General features: G+C 40.6%; 1 protein-coding gene across 2 annotated transcripts; it reads right to left on the reverse strand.

Moving 5' to 3' along the window:
• Window positions 1–469: 469 nt before the first annotated feature.
• LOC140923021 (phospholipase B-like 1) lies at window positions 470–21,322 on the reverse strand. 2 transcript variants are annotated; one of them, XM_073373077.1, is made up of 19 exons: window positions 21,178–21,322; window positions 18,875–18,958; window positions 18,048–18,149; window positions 16,203–16,299; window positions 13,314–13,401; window positions 13,043–13,083; window positions 12,231–12,356; window positions 11,246–11,322; window positions 10,437–10,507; window positions 9,076–9,148; window positions 8,244–8,404; window positions 7,239–7,338; window positions 6,747–6,825; window positions 5,703–5,807; window positions 5,362–5,404; window positions 3,747–3,856; window positions 3,171–3,233; window positions 1,542–1,598; window positions 470–862 (listed from the first exon to the last, which is right to left on the reverse strand). In XM_073373077.1, the coding sequence occupies exons 1-19, from the start codon at window positions 21,288–21,290 to the stop codon at window positions 815–817; spliced, it is 1,638 nt and encodes a 545-aa protein (XP_073229178.1). In that variant the 5' UTR covers window positions 21,291–21,322; the 3' UTR covers window positions 470–814. The 2 variants fall into 2 exon arrangements, with proteins under 2 accessions (XP_073229178.1, XP_073229179.1); XM_073373078.1 differs by lacking the exon at window positions 5,703–5,807.

Raw genomic sequence — 21,322 nt, forward strand, 5'->3', positions numbered from 1 at the left:
ACATGCTTCCCGACGTACAACACGCGCAACACCGAATGCATGGGTACAACAAATGAGTCTTTCTCTACGCCTAGCATTTGGCGTTCGCAAATCCTGAAATAAATATTTTGGAAGGCCAAAATCGTTAATTCATGACTTTGGATAGGAGAGCGCCAATGCGAAGCGTAACGTCAAAGATGGCTGGGTATTGGTCAAGGTCTTTTTCGCGTCTTTATGGATCGAGACGAACTCAGGACGTCAATAAAAACGCAGAAGAAAAAGAAAGGAAGAAAGAGAGAAAGAAAGAGGCCAATATCCAGCAATCTCGACTGAACAAGTATGGCCAAAAAGAGACTAAGGGAAAAAGGCGGGACTAAGGCGCGCCCATCTTGCACTCCCAGGTAGCCAATCAGAACACAGGATTAGGTTCATATTTCCCGCCTCCGGATTCAGCCATGTACTGTAGTAAAGGAACAATAAACGCACCATCTGCACAAAAACAATTTAATTTTTTATTACAATAAAAAATTTCATGGACATTCTTCCATTTGCTTAGAAACCGTGCACAAGGTTCTAAGCTCCAATTAAATAATTATTTCTATTGCTAAGATTACAGTAATTCTATCCACTTCAAACAATAAAAAGCACTGTCATTGGTACGGTGGTAAAAATCTTACTTACAAAATTCGCTTAAAACAATAGTCTACAAAATCAACATGGGGAATGCCAAGGAAAAAAGAAAAAAAATGACTTCAATTACTATAAATAAAAAAATAAAACTTCTAGCCAAAATTCCGTGCTTGCTGATGCATCCTTTAGAGGCTAAGATGGCCTCTTAAAACTTGGGCTTCATCGTCACAAAGTCAAAATCATAACAGTCCGGCTGAAAAATCAAAAGGTCAAACAAACAAACGGTTGTATCATAAGTTTTGCAGAATGACCAGAGAATAAGTTACGTATAAATTGCATGTAATATGAAGACGTTTTGATATAAATAAATTTGCCACTGCCGCATTGCCCAAAATACACCTTCTTTGCACCCTAAAATTCGGGATCTAGAGGCTTTTCGGTTTATCTTAGGACCACTGTAATACCCTGGAGAAACTGGAAAAGATGGTGTTCTCAAAATTTGGGGTGCAACAAGGTGAATTATGAAAGTGGCGAACAGATAAATCCGGCCTTTATGCATGCAAAAATAAGTATCAGGCTTCAGGCTCTTAGGGCAGGCGCAACACCTTCCGAAAAGGATAAAATTTAAAACGACGCCAACAATGCTTTTATCACACTCTTTCAACTTATTCTGTAAGGAAAACGTATGGAGATAAGTCCGAAGAACTTGTAGGCGGATATTGAGTATTAGCCATGGTGCTAACTAAAAACGTCAACCACGAAGGCTTGTAATGTAAAAATCTAGAAATCTTTTTGTTCGGCTTCAAACAATTTTGGCAGTTTTTTCACAAAAATACCCGAGAATACAATTTCAGGGCGATTTTCTTGAATTTCGCTCATTCTTGGCACTTAATAGGGAATGAACGTCTTAACATGAGGTTGACTCTGCTTACCAAACCGACATGCTTGTTTTGAAAGCTGTAATTACTCCAACAAAACACTGGTAAACCCTGAAAAGAACGATTACCGTTGATACAGCTTAATTCAAGTCACTTATATTCTAGTTTATTACTAGCACTAACTAAAAATCGAGATTATTTGCTTGTTTGTTTTGTTGCCCCAACGTAAATCATAAGACGATACTCAAAGGATTTTTCTCTTTTAATGCTCGCATTAGTAGTTTAGTAGTAAGCGAATAATCCTTTTTTGAAGGCAGGAAACTCACTAAGGGGTGGGGGAGGGGGCATTGTCAATGATGTCATAGGCTTTTCACTTGATCTCACGAATAAAATGCGGAGAAACCTCATCAATTTGAGTGGGGATACATTTGCTCCGTTGACGTCGTGGCTTTTTATCTTTATTCTATAAAATGAGGAAAAGGAGGAGGGAAAACAAAAAAAGCCTGGTGGTTAATCAGTAAATCGGAGCACGGCCCCGTTTAGCGCTACCTACCGGATAAATCAGTATTCAGCGGATATGTATTAGGGAAACCAATCACGTCATCCACTGGCTAGAGATTTATCCAGTGGATAGCGATATCCAACGTTTGAACAGCCTGGGTCAGGATAGTAAGTTATGTGCAATGGATAGTAAAAGCGGCAAGAAAAAGAACTTACATAATCACGTCACAACAGTAATTTTAAGTCACAGGCGGAAAGCGCTTTTCTTTGAAAACATAAATCGACCAATGACAACTATTTTTAGTTTACAGTCAACCATTCAAAAAAAACGCACACGACCCTATCTTAATGAGATTCGATCGCATTTTATCAATGAGATAAAGGCAAAAGGCTATAAAGTCATCGGCTTTATTGTATTCCTGATCTCCTTAGTGGTGGATCCAGGGGAGAGGCCCGGGCGGCCGCCCCCCTCCCCCCTTAATTTAAGACCAAACGGAGGCCCGAAGGGCTGAAAAAGTTTTTTTGGAGACCGGGCCCCCCTCATCTGAAGGTCTGGATCTGCCACTGTTCCTTAATGAGATCCCTGTCCCCCAAAAGGCTAATTTGGACCCGCCTATACTACTTCTATTCACTCTATCTCCTTCAAGACAAAGGATTAAATATCCTGAGTATCGTCACATGATTTTGGAACAACAAAACGTGCAAGGGAATGAGGTCTGTCAGGAGTGCGATCAACAGGGAAAGCGAGTCACTGGATGGTCATTTACGTGAGATATTGAGGCACACAAAAAATACCAGCTTTCGACCGAGAGCAAGCCCAGAGGGGGAAGTTAGCGTCTAAAGCAAAACAAAAATTCAATGGGAGACGCGCCCTGCAGAAGAGTAAATAGTTAACCGCGGCCGGACTAGCTCGGTCGGTAGAGCGCTTTGAATGCAGAGCGGGATTCCGAGAATGGACCAATACTGGTACTGTCCTTGCGCTGCAAACAGCTAGACACTTTGTGTGGCTTAGATGACCCTTAAAATGGCGGTCTGGACTCCAAAAGGAGATATAAAAACAGTGTTCTCAAGTCTTTTTTTTTTAGATTTTAAAGCCAAGATAACCAAATTAATATTATCTCTGCAATGAAATCACTCTTCTCTCAGGAATTTGTCAAAAGAGACTCTTTGAAGTTCATGTACCTGATAAGTTGGGCCACTTATAGCTTCAGACATTAATGATTCTGCCATTGAAAAATCCGTCACCTAAAAAATAATGAATAATTTAATAAATGAAACAAAATAAAAAGAAAACCACAAAGACAGAGCAGCGCAGTACCACATGGGTAAAGGGGGTAAATGCACACTTTGCAGTCTCTCTCCACAGGAGTACGCAATACTGTTTCTCCAACGTTCAGTGACCTATAGATTAATTTGTTTCCTGACTCTGCCGAATTTTGTCACTGAATAGCCTGAGAAGGCGGCCGACATTTGGCGACACCACCAGTGTTTTTTTTCCCGCAAAATTACGTCTGAGGGATAAGCGTAGAAATTCTATGCTGATGACGTGTCAGTACCCATATATCGGTAGTGTTTTTGATTGCTTGAAGCGAATTTCCCTCGCGGCACGACCAATCAGAAGCCCCACCTGGATCTGGGTAGTGACACGTCATCCATAAAGCGTCTCACCTAATTATAATATTTATTGACGAGTTTAAATGGACGAATAAATGTTGTTTGGAAAACCCATGTACTACAATTCTAAAGTCAAGGTCTTACTTTAGTATCATAACAACCATCTGGGCTTCTGTCGGATGGGATGAGGAGGTCCCCTCTGGAACAAATGGAGTTGTAAGGGTTATTGTCTGAGTAGGTGTCATTGGGATAATCTGCAACATAAAACGATACCAGTAAAGGGACGGTAAAACAGGCGACAAACTCGTGCAAATTCTTTAGAAACATTGCTGCAAAACGAGATAAAAAGTGATGTTAGGGTTTATCACGCACGTTCAAATCAGTATTTAACCGCGGCAGGATTAGCTCAGTCGGTAGAGCGCATGACTACAGAACGGAAGGTCTTGGGTTTGATTCCCGGGGTCGGACTAATACTCAGGGTCTTAAAATAACAGAAAAATGAAAGTACTCCCTTTGCACTGCGAGCGGCGAGACCTTCGCGTGGCTCGGATGACCACGTAAAATGGCGGTCCCGTCTCCAGTTGAAGACGTAAAAATAGTGTCCCCAATTTAGTAGTACTTCCATGCTAAATACCTTGAAACTCAAATAACGTGCATTTTCTTGGCAACAAATCAGGTTGCTGCAAGTTGTGTGAATCGTGTTTTCTAATTGGATAAAACTACGCGGGAGTCCCCATACACGGAAGGTATGAAAATAGAGGGTCCTAATGACTAGTCCAAAAGTTCAGTCGAGGACTTTAAAGGCTTAGCGAGATTCAGGCAGATCCTCCATTCCTCCTCATCACCAAAGTGCACAAAGGGAGGCTGCGCTCGGTGGTTGTAGAAAGATAAACAAAAATTTGGCAAACTAAGGCCCCGTCCACATGTATCCGGATATTTTTGAATCCGAAACCTTTTTCTTTTCGGATACGGCTTCCGTCCACACGTATCTGGTGAATCCGGTTTACGAATCCGCAACTGTTCGAATCCGCCCTTCAGAGCGGAAATTTCTGAATACGCTATGAATTCGGAATCGTGTGGACGCTAAATTCTGATATTAAGGACCTTAAGATGCGAGGACGGCGACGGCAGGTAAAACGTCCGGTAAAAAGTGAATTCAAGGTTTTTCAATCTTCATCGCGATTATTCCATCACGCTTACTTTGTCGAAAGTACTCTCCTGGAGTTGAATTCCTAAGAGCCCTATCCAAATTAAGAAAGAGAAAGAAAATTTCGTCGTTGATTGTTTACATCCATTTTCACGTCGTAGTCGTGTAAAAACGACGAAGAAATGTACAAAAAAGTGTGATGCACATGCAAAGTTGTTGTTTACTTATCAAATCTATGGCTTTTAAGACGTTCTCGTTGCCGTCGCCGTCGTCTGATCTTAAGATACCTATTTTTTCATCCGGTGACGTAACAAGATCGAGCCCAATTCTTTACCGTGAATACTGTATTCACGATGGTAACCTAGTTGCCAGGTTCTCTCAAGGCTGAGCAAGATGCAAATTTCGCGCAGTTTACGACAAATGCTCTGATGCTAATATTCCCAAAAGAGTCCTGGGTACTAGAGTAAATCCGGATACGTGTCGGATACGTGTTGACGGGCAAATTCGATTTGAATACGGATACTTGTGGACGTGAAAATTTTTGAATCCGGAAAGAAATAGTTGCGGATTAAAAAATATCCGGATACGTGTGGATACGTGTTTGAGTCATACCGTTATAACGCAGAATATGTTTCATTGATTCTATATCCACAACCTGCAAAAACAAACAAACAAAACAAAAAAACGATTTCACGTCATCCTAGTGTGTGTTTCGATTACCATTGGTAAATTTCTGCAGTCACCTTCCTCTGACTTAACAACCTTACATGTAGAACCGACCGAGCAACTAGACCTTTTCTAAACTTAATTTAACGCAATTTTTGTTTCTGACATTCGCCAGGTTGCTAAGGAGGGGTCTACTTGAGCAACTTTTGAATGTTAATCTGTACAGTCGGGGGTTTACTGTATACGGAGCAGCATGCATAGTGTCACTAGTAATACTTTGGCATTACCTTTCCTTGATCTCGGCGAAATATCTCGGCTCTCGGAGCCAACTGATATGAATACATCAATCCATGCTCTTTCACAAACTCTGGGAAACCACTGAGATTGTATATCTGACCAAAAAACAATAATGGAAAATCAAACAAAACATGTTGCTTCACTCAGTCGTAAGAGATCTCGAAGCAGATACAAGTACAAGCAGAGAAAAACAGGAACTCTAAGGGTCGTTTATTTACGAAGCTTAACTTAGGCCGCGATTAATGATTTTGGACCTTCAGATTTAGTTCTATGTGGGATAATTCAACAGCTATTCCTCCAAACTAGCACTCCGTGAATGTTAGCATTTTCTTGGTAGCTTATTATTTTTGTGCTTAATGGTTTCTTTCTATTTTTTAGTGCGTTATAATCGGCCTTTTTCCGCAGGTATACTGTGAAATGCAGCCTCTAGCCTACGTCACAGACGTAATCTGCTTACCCCGGCTAGTAACGTCTGCGAGGCAGCGCCGAGACCCTTGTTGAGGGTCCCTAATAGGTTTTCCGGGATCCGGGATTTCCCTTATTTGAAGTTCGGGATTCGGGATTTGAAAGCAAAATCGGGGAGAGATTCGGTATTGAAAGTATGCGCGGGGAGTGGGATTTCAAATATAACCCTCGGGATTACAGGATTGCAAGGAATTTCGGGTCGGGATTACGGGATTAAAGAACCCTACTGGGGACCCTCCTTGTTCTGAACCCACTACGGACTCAACGAATTACCGGAAGCCCGTTTCGAATTCCTTTCAACCTGATTGGCAAATCGAGAGCGGCTTTTTTTAACACGCCAATCATGATGCGTATTCAAATCCGGGTACACAGGTGAGGGACCCAGAACAAGGATTTCGGCGCTGTTTCGCAGACGGACTTGACCAAAGTTTACTTTCGTCCGTGGCGCAGGCTATGCAATCTCACGCACACGCATTTCACGTTTCACGGGAACGCAGTGTTATTGCGCCGGATAAGCTACTGCTAATCTTCACATCGAACGCTGAAGAATGAGAACAGTAATGAACTACCTGTTCGTAGAATGGAACATTGTATGACGGCCAATATCCTGCTCTGAGGATCTCAGTTTGATCTCCACTCACAACCAAGCTTAAATAAAGGAAAAAGATATCAACAGCAACTACCTGCTTGACCTGTGACGATGTATATCTATGTCAATCATTTTGATCGTATTTTAATAAATTTTCAGGGTTCGTCCTCTTTTGCGCTCTTTAAATTTCATGACTTTTCAAGACTTTCTCCATGACCTTTCCAAGTTTTCCATGACCTTGGGTTTAACTGTGACTTTCAAAAATTTTCAAAACTTTCCTTTATAGTTTAGGGTGTTTTTTGACCTAACGCATTTCAACAGACAAAAGTGAAAACAGCTCGTGATCTTGGGCTCTGCTCTCGTTCTCGCTCCCGTGCGCACGCGTGCTGTCGATTTTCGAAAAGAACAACATCTGTGCGCTAGCTACTCAACAGCAAACTGCTATGTCTTTTTAATCATTGTTAAAACCTACCCTGGTATCTGTTCCACCACCCACAGAGCCCCTGTGAGGAGAGATTTCTTTAACTGCACCTTCTTAAGGTCGAGAAGCATGTATTGATTGTTGTAAGTCCCTGATGATCAAACAAAAGGAAACAAAACATACATAATAGACTTTTTACCGATACGGCGGCCATATTGAATTTATTAGATTTAAAGAGTTTATGTGCGCTTTCCGGGCAAAAAGAGAACTTCACTGTATATTTCTCGGGAAAAAGGCGATCATGACTACATCCAAACGAGGCACAACGATCTTTTTTTTCCCATTACAATCTTTTTCTAAGAAAACTTAAAGAAACATTGGCCCAAAAAGCGCGCGTAAATACTGAGCGAGTATATCGGATCGTGCTCATTCCCCCATGGGCATCCCATAATACTCCTTAAACCTAATTGATTCATGATCCATGGCCACCGTAACGGTAAAAAGCTCTATTAGAGACATCGCTGCCAATACAACTGATTCGATGAAGGTTGCTAAGGGTATTGCGAATTGCGCACTGGTAAGCTATTGTTCAGTTGTCACTCAAACAAATTATTGCAAGGAGTTTCCCAATTTCCATTCACCAATTGCCCGAGCTACTTTTCCTGACTAAGGTAATTATATACATGTAGGACATTTCAGTGAAAGTAAAAAGGCATCTTTCTCCTAGCTTATAACAGCAAGCAAACAGTAATGATGAAATCAGTTTTTAATATGCACCAAATTTAATTTATATTTCAACTAATAGTACAACGTGAATGTAATGCCAAAGAGGTTTTAGAATTTAAATATTCACACCGCAGGATTTCGCACGCAGACGTAAAATGCAGAACTGCCTTACAAGACTTCGTTGTTCCCTCTGCGAGTCAAAGGGTCAACCCATCCATCGACTACACCTGTATTTCTACAGACAAAAAATGCTACATTTCCTCCTTACCACTCCCTACTTACCTGTCTCCTTCTTTTATTTCCTCCCTCCCTCCCTGCGTCCCTCTTTACCTGAGTTATACTGCGTGTAAATCTCTGCCCATTCTTTGCCACCGCGTGCCATCAAGTTAGAGAGGCGCACTCTGTGCCAAGCCAGGAGAGATTCAGTTGAGACGTATTTCAGCAAAGACGTGTTAAACAAGCTGTTTGTTGTTTGTAGCATGATCAAGCCACTAATAAGAGACAAAGGTTAGACTAATTAAGGTAAAATCTACTTCAGTTCCAATACACTTGTTAAGCCCCGTGCAAACGGACGCATCTTTGTTGGCCAACAACTCCCAACATTGTTGGATGTTACATGTTGCGTCCGTTTGCACATCCTGTTACATGCTGTTGCGTGTTGCTAGGAGTTGCCGCATCCGTTTGCACACCACTGCCAACACGGACGCACCAACTCCCAACATTGTTGGGGCAACAATGTTGGGAGATGTTGCGTCTGATTAAGCTACGTACAAACGGACGCAACATTGTTAGCCAATAGTTCCCAACATTGTTGGATGTTAGGCGATGAGGTCTGTAGCCATCGTGCAAACCCACTCTCGACCACAGAGCTCTTCTGCGCATGATGGCCAGGGAGGAAGACAACTTACGCGGGAGTCAGAAGCGTGAGCACTGGGGTCGCGATTCCGTGAAAACCGCGCAAAGAGAAGGTATCTTTGATTTGCCCTACCCCCTTACCCCTGGGACAGGACCGCTTGAAACAAATCCCCACCCCCGGGCCCGAAGGGCAGGACTTGTCCCAGGGGTTTCCCGGGGGGATGGTTACAGGTCAAATTGAACCATGCATAACGTGGTGCTAAACGTACTTCATCTCCATAGCAGCGAGACAGTAACATGCTCATACCTGTCCATTATGTAAAAGTCATCCAATGATACCAAATAGCCAGCATAACTCGAAAAGGACATCCGCTTAGCACCTGTTAAACGTTTACTTTTTAGAAACAACGCTGCACGTGGAAAAATCCTAAAGGTGTATAAGTCTTTGAATTGCCTTAGACTTGATTTCATGTCTTCAAAATCCATACTACGCAGCGATATGTTTAATTCCTACAACCCTACAGATTCTGAAAATAAGCTTGCTGTTCCCTTGTTACGAACCAATTACTATAGGAATAGCTTCTGCTACAGCGGGGCTGTTCTGTGGAACAATCTGCCTTCTGATGTAAGACAAGCAAAATCTTTGACTAGCTTTCGGAAACTGTTAACTTCTAGCTCGAACACGGCATTCATGGAAAACAGGCCTTAATTCTATAAATTAATTTTGTTTATTTATTTATTTGAACATGTTCAACGATTTTTACGCAATAATAGTGATACTGTAAAACACCCAAATGTAGGTATCACATCATGACACCTCAGTAAATGCGCGCGTTGCGTTTAGGTACAGTATGGCAAAAGGTTTTTTTGAAAAAATAATTTTTAAAACAAAACCAGAATTTGTAGCTTTTGGGGTAAAAGAGAGTTGGCTTGTGATGCGTAGCCTGTGTACATCTCCCCCCACCCCCCTCCCCCCAACTCCGAAAATCGGGCTTGTAACACGTGGTTATAAAAATTCATAACAAACGATAGCCGCCAATAATAATACTAATCATTGCGGTCGACAAGAGGAGCCCGCAATCCTAATCTCCAGGGCCGAGTTGTTCAAAGCTCGGTTAAGATAACCCAGGGTTAGTGCGAGATTTGAATTCAGATTTGAAAGCTTAAAAGCATTTCAGCTTTAATTCTTTTTGTCTACAAGTTGATGACTGAAAACTCTAAAAATAATAGAGAAAATTATCCGAGAAAATGCTTTTAAACACAAGGAAAAGAAACCCGAGTTAAGCACTAATCAGCCTTCGAACAACTGGGCCCAGACTGTTGTTACGCATGTATGTAGCCAGCATTCGTTTGGACTTCACTAAGAATGAAAGGAATGCAACGAATGTAATTTGATCACTCGTGTTTGGACTTTCTATCACTCGTAAACTGATCACGCGTGTTTTGACCATCTGTCATGTGAAACTTACGCAAAGCACAGCACTGGAGCAAAAGCGTTTTGACCTTCGATCGTCGTCGCCCGCACTCCGTAACCTTTGGTTATTTACTACTACTAATAACAATTGTAGCATTTCATTGAAGTTGGCGATGACGTAAACAAAAGGAGGCATGTCCAGCGGAAAAAAAGTGTTGATTCCGCAAAGAAGGAGAACTGGTTTTTAAACAGACCTGTACTTGGATCCTTCAGGTTGAAGAAGTAATGTTTGTATATCCTCATCACCGCAGCATATGCAAACCAGCTGAAATGTAACATCAAAGTTGGATGCAGAGTGGCCAGAGGGAGGTTGCGCGCTAGATTGCTGGGACGTTGGCCAATACGCCACTTCCACATTCCCCATAATGCATCTTATTTGCCAATCCCCCCCCCCCCCCCCAACAAAAGAAAAAAGAAAAAGAAAAAAGAAAACTATATTTTCCATAACCTTTGTTTTTCATTTCCCCTGGGTATTAAAGCCGCCCCAAGAGAAATTGAAATCAGTGCTTATGCAAAACTTTGGCGGGCAAATAAGGTGCATTATGGGGAATGTGGAAGTGGCTTATACTCAAAGTTAAGTCACTACAATCCCTTGACAATCTTGCATACTTGGAGAGCAATGTTGTTGTGTCTTTCAAAGAACGCCTCATCCCCGGGTGTTTGAGGGAAGCAAAGTTGAACTGGGGGAGGGGGTCTTCTTTACACAAAGCTGCTGTTTTGTTGTGTGAAGTAGCGCGCGTAAACGGAAAAAAACGATCTCAAGTTGTTCTGTCTGGGATTGTAGCTATAGCAACACTTAAGGATGCATATGTTGTGGTTCAATTTTATCCTTGGTTTAATTTTTATGTTCCTTTGTTTCAAACTCATTATCATACAATACCATACCCAAAACCAAAAGCAAATAAAAATTAATCCAAGGGTAAACTTGAACCACAACGTATACACCAAACTTTTAGTTAGACTGAAACAATAAAACTATTGTGTAATAACTGAGTTCCCTTACCTTGAATGACCTGCAAATATATCTTCGTACCCTGGACGAACTTTTATTAAAGCAGAGCAGTGGCCCATTCTTCCCAACTAAAGTTGAAAATAAATAAATAAATAAATAATTTATAAACTAGTAATAATCAAAGGTTTTGGAGTGCGGGCGACAACGATCCAAGGCAAAACGCTTTTGCTCCAATGCTTTGCTTTGCGCAAGGTTCACGTGATAGATGGTCAAAACACGCGTGATCAGATTACGAGTGATCAAGGTCCAAACGCGAATGATCAAATTGCATTCTTTGCATTCCATTCATTCTTAGTCGAAGTCCAAATGAATGCTGGCTACACACGGACGACGCACGCATAATAACAACCTGAAGATTAGGATTGCGGGCTCCTCTTGTCGCCCGCAATAAATAGATCAAATTATGATATCATTTGATGCCATATTTTTTCTTGTGTTTGCTTGTTCAAATTAATATTATTCAACTACAGGCAGGGGTTTAAAGTACGTTACAAGAACAATGAGTGTGCTCATAAGCGTTTTTACTAGTCATTTAAGCTAATTCAAGTTGAGCTTGACAAATAATTCAAACATGTAATACAAAAGAACCCCCCAGGTTGTTCAAAAGGAGGATAATGGCTTACACTGGATACATCGATATGCACCGGATAATACAATTGGTTTCTCAAGCACTGGATAGTGATGAATCCAAAAATACCATAATCCAACGACACAACCAGGCCAAGGATAAAAACCCCAACAAGCAGGAGGCAACCAGTTGAATTGCCTATAACTTACAAGAATGATCAAGGATGTGGACTAAAGATAAACAATAAAAAAAACCAGCTGGTGGACTGGAACCCAGGCCTGCCAGAGGTCAAGGGTCTGTCGCACTGACCATTCAGACAGGGTGCCATCTGAAAGTGCCTCAATTTCTCGAGAAAACAAAAGAAATTTCTATAATTCCTACAAACACACATTCTCAAGGTTAACCCACCTTGGTTAAAATCTCACTGTCAGACATTTTACTCCAATCAGGCAGTGTGTTGGGGTTGAGTACACCCTGAAGAGTGATATAATCGCCAGCACCATTCAATATTTGAAAAGCAAACTTGCCGAGTGCCTTTAAGAAAAACAAGTATGAAGAATCATTTGTCAAAAAATAAATAAATAACCATGACAAAGAAATCCAGTAATACAGTGTACTCTTAGGCTATAACAACTACAGGCCCCCGGCTTTGCAACTAGTCATCATGCTGGTAAAAACCAGCATACTCAAGAGCAAGAAAAGGTTATTATTTTGTCTCTTGCTGATCTCCAACGTAGCGGTTTGGCACCATGTGAGTCAGACTGGCTGCAAAGGACTTACTGTAGAACCCTGGTAACTCAAACTCTAAAGGGAAATCAAAAACAGCTCAAGTTAGCGGGGAATTCAAATTTATCAGGGTAAATTTCCGGTTAATTTTGATGAAGGGAAAAGAAATTTAGTTCGAGTTAGCAGAGAATACGCTTTATCCGAGTTTGAGTTATCGAGGTTCTACGGTGTTAGTAAAAATGCTGCATTTCAATGGACCCTCTGGTATTTAGCGACCATGCACCTGTCCAAAACATATTGGATTGGTTCCTTATACATTGTAGAAGATTCAGCTGCATTATGCATTTTTTTCTTGTTTACAAAGTAAATAACCGAATATATTCATATAGAGGTTTGCGCTATATAAATGTAAATTATTATTATTATTATTATTATTATTATTATTATTATTATTATTATTAAAGTCACTTCATGAAACAACTGTAAGTAAGTACCTGCTCTGTAGCTGGATAATCCGTATAACCAGCAATCAGCCCTGAATAATGGAAAGTCAAACTCAAATGTGATTGATAACAACTCCCCGCATGACAATAACTTAAACTTAAAATATTGCTGTAATTACAAAATGATTCTCAAGAACGTGATGTTCTGCATTTATCTAACATATGAAAGATAGTGCATACATTTCAAACCAAATTGTAGGAGCTGGCCAAAAAAGCTACCTGTACAGTCCCTAAAGTGAGATATTGTATTACATTTACATACCATCATACTGGGACACTATGTTCCCCATCTGTTTCCACATTGAGCTACTGTTTGATTCACTTTTAATTTTACTTCTCATCCATTCCTCCTATGAATGAGAAGAAATCAAAGACATCAAAGAGAGCCATTCTTATTTTACGAGGCAGTGTGGCCGAGGCCGAGTGGAGCACTTCGGACTCGCAATCCGACGGTCCCAGATCCGAGTCCTGCTCTGGCCACTTACTGGATTTGTTCTCGGTCGTCCTGAGTTCAAATCCTCGGCCACGTTATAACTATAACCAACTGGTTGCCTCCTCTCTGTTGGGGTTTTTAGTCCTGTTATGTTGTATTTGAATACTCAGAAACAAATAATTAATATTTGTTTCCAACTATTTTAGTGGAGTGCCTGTTAACTAACTGGATTTTCAGCTAAGTGCACTTTCCACGATAAACAAGCCTGAAAACCGTTAAACCTTTTTAACCTGGAATCTGTTAAATCTGTGATAGAGTTTTCACCCAGGACTAGTAGAGGTCGAAGAATTAGATTTACGATCAAATTTTCTCTTTGTAAAATCCCTTGAAATAAACAGTATAATTCCCTTGAAAGTTAACAGAATAGGGTTAACGTTCTGTCCACAGATTTTAAGACAGAATCCTCCAGGAAATTGAGTAATTTTAATTTTCAGTAGACAAAAACCTTGTACCAGAAGAATTTAGAAAATATTGGAATCTTTTTAAAATTTTTTTCAAGGGCTGTAGATGTACCCTTGTAAAAAATTATCACTGATAGCGACGCGGTGATCGCGAATCGCGGCGCGATATCAGCGATCGCGATGCAATTAAAACAAATCGCGCTCGCGGCGAAGTTATAGCGATCTCAGCGCGATGATCGCGATCCTGGCGATGAAATCGCGATCGCAGCGGCATTGTACTTATCGCGGCGTGGTGATCGCGATCGCGGCGAGATTTAGTAAAGTCACATCCGGCGATCTCCAAATACTATGTTCTCGATCCTGGTGCAGTAATCACGATCGCGGGGTGGTGATTGCGATCAATCTAATTAAGTCGCGTCCACAATCTCAGTGCCATTAACGCGAAGGAGATAACCGAGGATCACAGTTATCGTCACGATTTTTCTTATAAGTCAGTCGTATGGTCAATATTCTTTTAGCCATCTCACGTCTTTTCCGTCCGTTTAAGTTGTTTTTAGCCCGTCTTGTTATTCCTTTTCGTTCGTGACCTGTCAGCTAACTGACCATATTTGGTTTCATCAGGGACCGCGTTTTCCCGTTTCAGTATGAGCCGTAATCCCACCCGTTTTTTCCACACGTTAGTTGATTCACACGGCGCATTGACTCTATAGGTGTGTTCGTCTTGTTTGTTCTTTTCTACGTTTAGAGTTTGTTTTTGTGGCGTTAGTTCTCATTTTTATAGGTTTGATCTGTACGTTTAGACCGTTTTAAAGTGTTAGTTTTGTCTTCCCGCTTCGTTTCCGTAAGGGTTTGTTCTCTCATGTTGGTTTGTGCGGAGTACGTCTTGCCCTGTTACCTCTTTTCACATAGAGCGATTTCGATTCCTTGGGACTCCCTTCTTTATTATGCTAATGTGAGTTAGCTAGTAATTGAGCGGTATGTCGTATTTTTTTCAACTCGTTTCGTACTAGAGACATAAACGGATGTTCTCGACTCTGCCAACCACATCAGGTCTTGTTACGAAAAGGGCGTTACATTTTATTCGGCTATATGCCCGACAGCCTGAAAGGGTCTTAAAAAAACTACATGCCCGGTAATCAGAAATAAATCCTGCACGTACGTACAGTGAAATCCTAGGGCTTCTGGCGACCATTTTATAATTTTAAGTTGCCAAAAGCCAACTTTGAAAAAAATTGAGCTTACAGCACTGATCAAAGACAAGTGTTGCAGAGTATAAACTGCCACAAAGGGCATGCAGTGTGCCATTGATGTTGAAACACCAGTTGTACTAACCTGAGAGAATATCGCCTGTCTTTAAAATTTAATTAGGGGAAGCGAGAATTAAAAATAAGAAGGAGAGGGTAGCCTGGGGATTGATACAGCTGCTTCTTATCACCCGCTGCAGCTGAGAGGTTTGGAGAGAGAATTATGGGAATATCAATATCAGGTATTCATTATATGGGGGTAAGGGAGACCAGAATTGGAGAGGAGGATGAAGTGGTGGAAAGGAAAAAAAAAAAAAAAGCACTTTGAGTGTCAATGTATTTAGCACGAAAGTACTAATTGGGGACACTAGATTTTACGTCTCCAACTGGAGACGGGACCGCCATTTTACGTGGTCATCCGAGCCACGCGAAGGTCTAGCCTGTTGCAGTGCAAAGGGAGTACCTTCATTTCTCGGTTATTTTAAGACCCTGAGCATTGGTCCGGCCCCAGGAATCGAACCCGCGACCTCCCGCTCTGCAGTCAACACGCTCTACCGACTGAGCTAACACTGCCGCGGTTAAAATATTTCACAGTTCTTCTGTACTTTGAATTCCTCAAAAAACTTCACTTGCCCGTTGGGCAAGTTAAGAACAGAATTCACTAGCCCGATAACAAAATCCACTAGCCCCGGGCTATCGGACACTACTTTCTTTGCATGCTGCCTGATGCTTGGTAAAATAGTTACATGACTGTACTTTTGAATTTGACGTATGAGAATTAAGTCTCTTATTTGTCTAATTGCCTACATATTTCTAAATAAAAAAAAGAGAAATGTTGACGAGAATATAATGCTCAACCTCATGATCATGAAAGTTGCACTTAAAATGTTGTGATTATTAAAAATCTTCCTTCACATTTTGTCAGTATCTCTGCCACCTACACTTTAAGCTAGAGCCTGTAAATTATGTAGGTTACTGATCACGAAAAAGAAAAATCATCATTTATTACGTACCTGCTTGTCAAACCAATTTTTCACCTTTTCCATGAATGATTCTGAAGACGTACTGAAGAATTCGTAATGGATGTTAACATAGTTTTCATTTATCCTCCTGTATAGTTATAACAAAAGAAAAAGCCACATTAGACTGGAATTAGGGAAAACATGGGGCGTAATTAGGGACTTGTCAGAAATTAGCAGGGGGGGGGGGGGGAGGGGGAGTGGGAATTTTAAATTTGGGTTTGGAAATGCGGTGACCAATCCCTGCAATGGGAGTGAAATTTGCTAACCCTCCCCTTGAGCTTGGCCTAAAATATCATGATCTCCCCCCCTCTTGTGTAAATGATAAAATCTAGTTCTTGCAATACACTTGGGTGAGTCAGTATTATGAAAACTCAAAATATGTTTCTAATCTGTTCTTTGTAATGCAATATACGTACATTTTAGATGACAGCATTAAGAGTCTGACTCTCATTCTGACAGCTGATCACTCAACTCTCCTATTTCTCCCAACTTTTTACCAAATAAAGAACTTCCTTTTTCTTCTGTGGGTAAACCTCTATATGATCACGGGTATATATTTGCATGACCCTCCCCCTTTTAACGGCCCATTTTTCATTACCCCTCCCTTTTCGGAGTCTCAAAAGGTTGTGACCCTCCCTCTGTTTCCACCCCCCTTCCCCCCTGCTAATTTCTGACAAGTCCCTTAATACATTACATGTATACAGGATGCGATCAAAAAGCATAGTTGAACAGTCCTTTTGGAAATCTTTGCGGACAGATTTCTATTAATGAAGGACACCACGCAAGAAAGTCCCCTTGAAAATCTGACCTTTTTGGAAAGTGCTGTGCAGCACAAAGTTATGCAATTTGGTTTCTCCTTTTAATTAGTATGGATATGACATTAAAACATTCTTGCAAACATTCTCCTTGGTGTGTGCATCATATTTTTTCAGAAATTACATAAACAAATTAAACACATCCACTCTGAAACCATCAACAAAAACTGACACCCTCCTAATCCCCAAGTAAAAAAACAGCCCACCCTCCATCCCCTGACAATTTTGTTTTTATTGATTAAGGCCAAATCTACATTTGTAATAATAAATATAGGACAGTTAATTATTATAATTTGGTGTACTGTACAAGATGCATGATCAAACAACACCTGTACCTTGAGGTTTCACTTTCCGGAAAACTGCATGTATTCTTACTACAACATTGAGCAAGGGGGGAGTGGATAGTGCAACAGTAATGCTGAGGGTGGTACAATGTATATGTTGTGGTTCAATTTTGTCTTTGGTTTAAATTTTGTTTTTCTTTGTTTTTGGGTATGGTAATATATGATAATGAGTTTGAAACAAAGGAAAATAAAATTTGAACCAAGGATAAAACTGAACCACAACATATACACAGCCATGTAAGAACAGCAATGAAATTGATATGGAGCACAGAATGGAATAAAACAAGCAACATTGCTGCTATAGCAGCTGACATGCAACATGACGTGGCAGGATAAAAGACGCAGCTTGCAGGGAGAGACGTGTCCAGTAGCCCAGGGCTAGTAGATTTAGCTATCAGGATAGTGAATTCTGTTCTTAACTGAACAACTGGTGAGCAGGTGAAGGTTTTTGGGGGAATTCAAATTATACAGAAGATGTAATCGATCCTGCTCATCGAAAAAAAATTCTGCACTGGTTAAAATGACTCCTGGTATATTACATTTAAGTACATGCCTGAATTCTAATGGCAAGCTGTAAAACTGACTTTCTCTACACCCTGAAGATGACAGATGGGAAACTTAAGTTAGCTTAACTGACACATGAACAAGCTTGCAGCATACAGACATATGGTACTCACTTAGCAGTCAACGCTCCCTCGAGATAACCAGCAGCATACATGATGGTCGTGTCACTGTAACTGGTTTCTCCTGTACCTGACACAATGTCCAGCTCACCCCATCTACAAATTAAGGTATACAGAAAAATTAAGCAAGAAAAAAAAAGAGTTACATTGTAACCTTTCACATCCTGGTAATTTTTCAATAGATCTGTCCATTACCAGCCCTTTTTACACACTACAAATCTTTTTCCTCCATTTGAACTGCCTGTCTGCCAGAAAACTATGAACAAACACTTCAAAGAGTACGTCACACCTTTCACTTTCACTAGATACAATGCATTATTTTTTTCCCAAAGATCTGCCTATTGCTAATGATTTCTACACACTAAAAGATCTTTTTCTTCCATCTGAACTGCCTTTAAAACAAATAAATAAACAACTTCCCCTGGCCCTCACCCTCAGGATTCACAGCTAGGAGAAGACATTTTTCAGCCCTGCATACAATTTACCTACAGTAGATGTGCACTATTAACATACATTTCAAAGTGCTTAACAAATAAATATCAAATATATAAAAGAAAACTATTTCCCTGGTAAAATTTTATCAGCGATAGCGCCCCGATCGCTGATAAATTATTACAAGGGTTGAGCTGTCTTAAATTATTTTTTGTCATATATTAAAATAACAAGTAAATAAAGTCCACAAAGGACATCATAGATTATGTTATGCTGGGTAGTTAATGTTGAGTGAAGAAAATATTGTCACTGTGTATCACCCACAGTACAGTACTTATTTAAATAACTATTTTGAAGTTAAATCCATGCAACACTGTACTTATTCATACCCTGTGGAATTTATGTTGTCAACATAAATACCATAGGCAACTCCTTTTTCTTTGTCTAAAACTCCAAACTCTATGTGATATTTTCTGTGAAAAAAAAAGAAAGAACAAAAAAAGTGTATAATGATAGTTATCAAAATTAAAAGATATATTAAATTTTAAAAGATAGAACAATTTTAGTAGAATAAACTAAAAATAAGTACACACTTAAGGACCAGGTCATCAAAATATCATCATTGAACAGATTCTTCTCAAATTATATTCCCAGATCAGGGGCAGATCCAGGATTTGTTTTAGGAGGGGGTGCACTCGTCTCTTGCTCTACTTCAAAACCAATAAACCACATAGCTTTTTTTTTTTTGCAGAATACCAGTTGTATTAGAAAACCGCAGGTCATCTCAGGGGGGGGGGGGGTGCACACCCCCTGCACCCTCCCCCTAGATCCGCCCCTGCAGATGAATTTTTTTTGTGGGCAGTTGAGGCGAATGATTTGGATATCACTCCAGTTGTTCACTTCATGTAAGGGAATCCGGATTCCGGAATCTTGGAAAATTTTACTTATGGAATCCGAAATCCTAGGTTTTGAAAATATCAGGAACCCCACTAATGACTGGAATTCAGAATCCAAGTTCTGCTGACAAATACTGGAATCCAGTACCTTGAATTCCAGAATCCACAGCGCGGAATCCAGAATCCAAGACTGTCTTGGATTCCCCTACATGGGGCGACAGTTGTCTTGAATCTGTGCTACAATTGTTGTACATCAGGCGTGCGATAAGCAGGAAGTCAGCAACTGGATATTCTTAAGGAACTCAACTTCTAAGCAGGACTACATAATTATAATGATGTTTGTTAGCTTAATAACTGCCTTGTAAAATTTGTAAAGAGAGGAGGATCACGGGTTTAAATCAAAGTAAAGCCATTTGAGAAGAAGGAAGGAAGGAAGGAAGGAGTCAAGGATGAGAGGACAACAGACACGCCCTCTTTACAATAACATGTGAACATATATATTAACATGTGAACAGCAAGCTTGAACAGCAGCATACAAAGGCGCCACTGGCAGCCGCTCTCAGTCCATTTTGAGCTTACTGTACCCACCCAAACCATGATGTGAATGATGTGTTGTAGTGTGTGAAGGTTGATCACACCAGTGGGATCTACATCCTCCACTCTTTTCGAACACTGGTGTGGGTTCTTTTACGTCCCACACTTAGCCAGATAAGTGTAAGTGCTGTGAGAGAGGACCTACAGTTTTTCTTTCTTATCCAATAAGACTAGAAAGACTAACCATTTGCAGATGTCATTACAAAGGGGGCACTTTCTTCTCAGTCATTTTAAAAAAGACCCCAAGCATGGTCTGGCGGGGGTTCGAACCCGCCACCTCCTGCTCAGCAGACAGGTGCTCTCCGAACCAAGCTAACCAGGTGGCGGTTGTTATGGGAAGGCTATAAAGGATTTCTGTTAAAACCCTTGTAACTAAATAAAAATACTGGCGGCCCTGTTCACTTAAATGGGATGACTAGATTCAAATTTTCTGAAATATTTCCATTGTCCACACTGTGTTTGACAGTAACTTATACATGGCAAAACATTGACCCTTTAATGGGGTTGTCCAACAAGCAGACAGGGTATACCCTGTCTGTCATGAGGCAACTGGATAGGCTCTTGGGGGGCGGGGGGGTGGGGAGGGGGAGTATGTGGGACTGTCCCTTTAAGTCTAAATTTCAAATACAGGTATGGTTGTTTCACGTTTTGAGGAGTAGGCCATGTCCGCGTCATTATTTAGCCCATCTTTATGTCGTTTCTCGTTGTTTCATCTAATATTATTTCTGTCGCTGTTTTAAGGCCATGTCACATTAATTGTCAGAATTTTAATTTACGATGAAGGTTACATAATCCTGATAGTCTTTGAATACTTGGCCTTTTGAGGATCTAGGCCCCTTGGTTGTCTGGAACCCTCAACTTATTTTCACGCCAAAGGCCACTCCAGGCCGAGCCTTGCTTCTTAACTAAAATTCACCACTGCCTAAACAGGGCTGGCTTTTACATACACATTTCCGTTTGGCACATAAAGCTTCTTTGTTTCTACAAGTATTTGGTATTAGTTCATAAATTTACGAAAATGACCAGATATTCTGAAGTTAAAGTACAAAAAAAATAAGACAAACGATTAAATAAAAACTGGATTCTCAATTTAAGCTTGCAGAAATATAATAGATCATATAGCTTATCTCTGCAAAGCACGAACTTCCTGGTGGCCGCGTGAAACGCTAAGTACAGTATATCTTCATTCTAAAGAGTCTTACCCTTCGGTATAGTACACTGTACCATTCATCGAATAGCCTGGGTCGCTATGAGAAAGCCTAACAGTGGACAAAAGGCAAAGTAATGTAAACAGCATCATTTTCGATTCCACCATCAGATCGAACTTTGAAAGCTCACCGAAACCGA

The sequence above is a fragment of the Porites lutea genome, chromosome 13, assembly GCF_958299795.1.
Source record: "Porites lutea chromosome 13, jaPorLute2.1, whole genome shotgun sequence".
Classification (NCBI taxonomy): Eukaryota; Metazoa; Cnidaria; class Anthozoa; order Scleractinia; family Poritidae; genus Porites; species Porites lutea.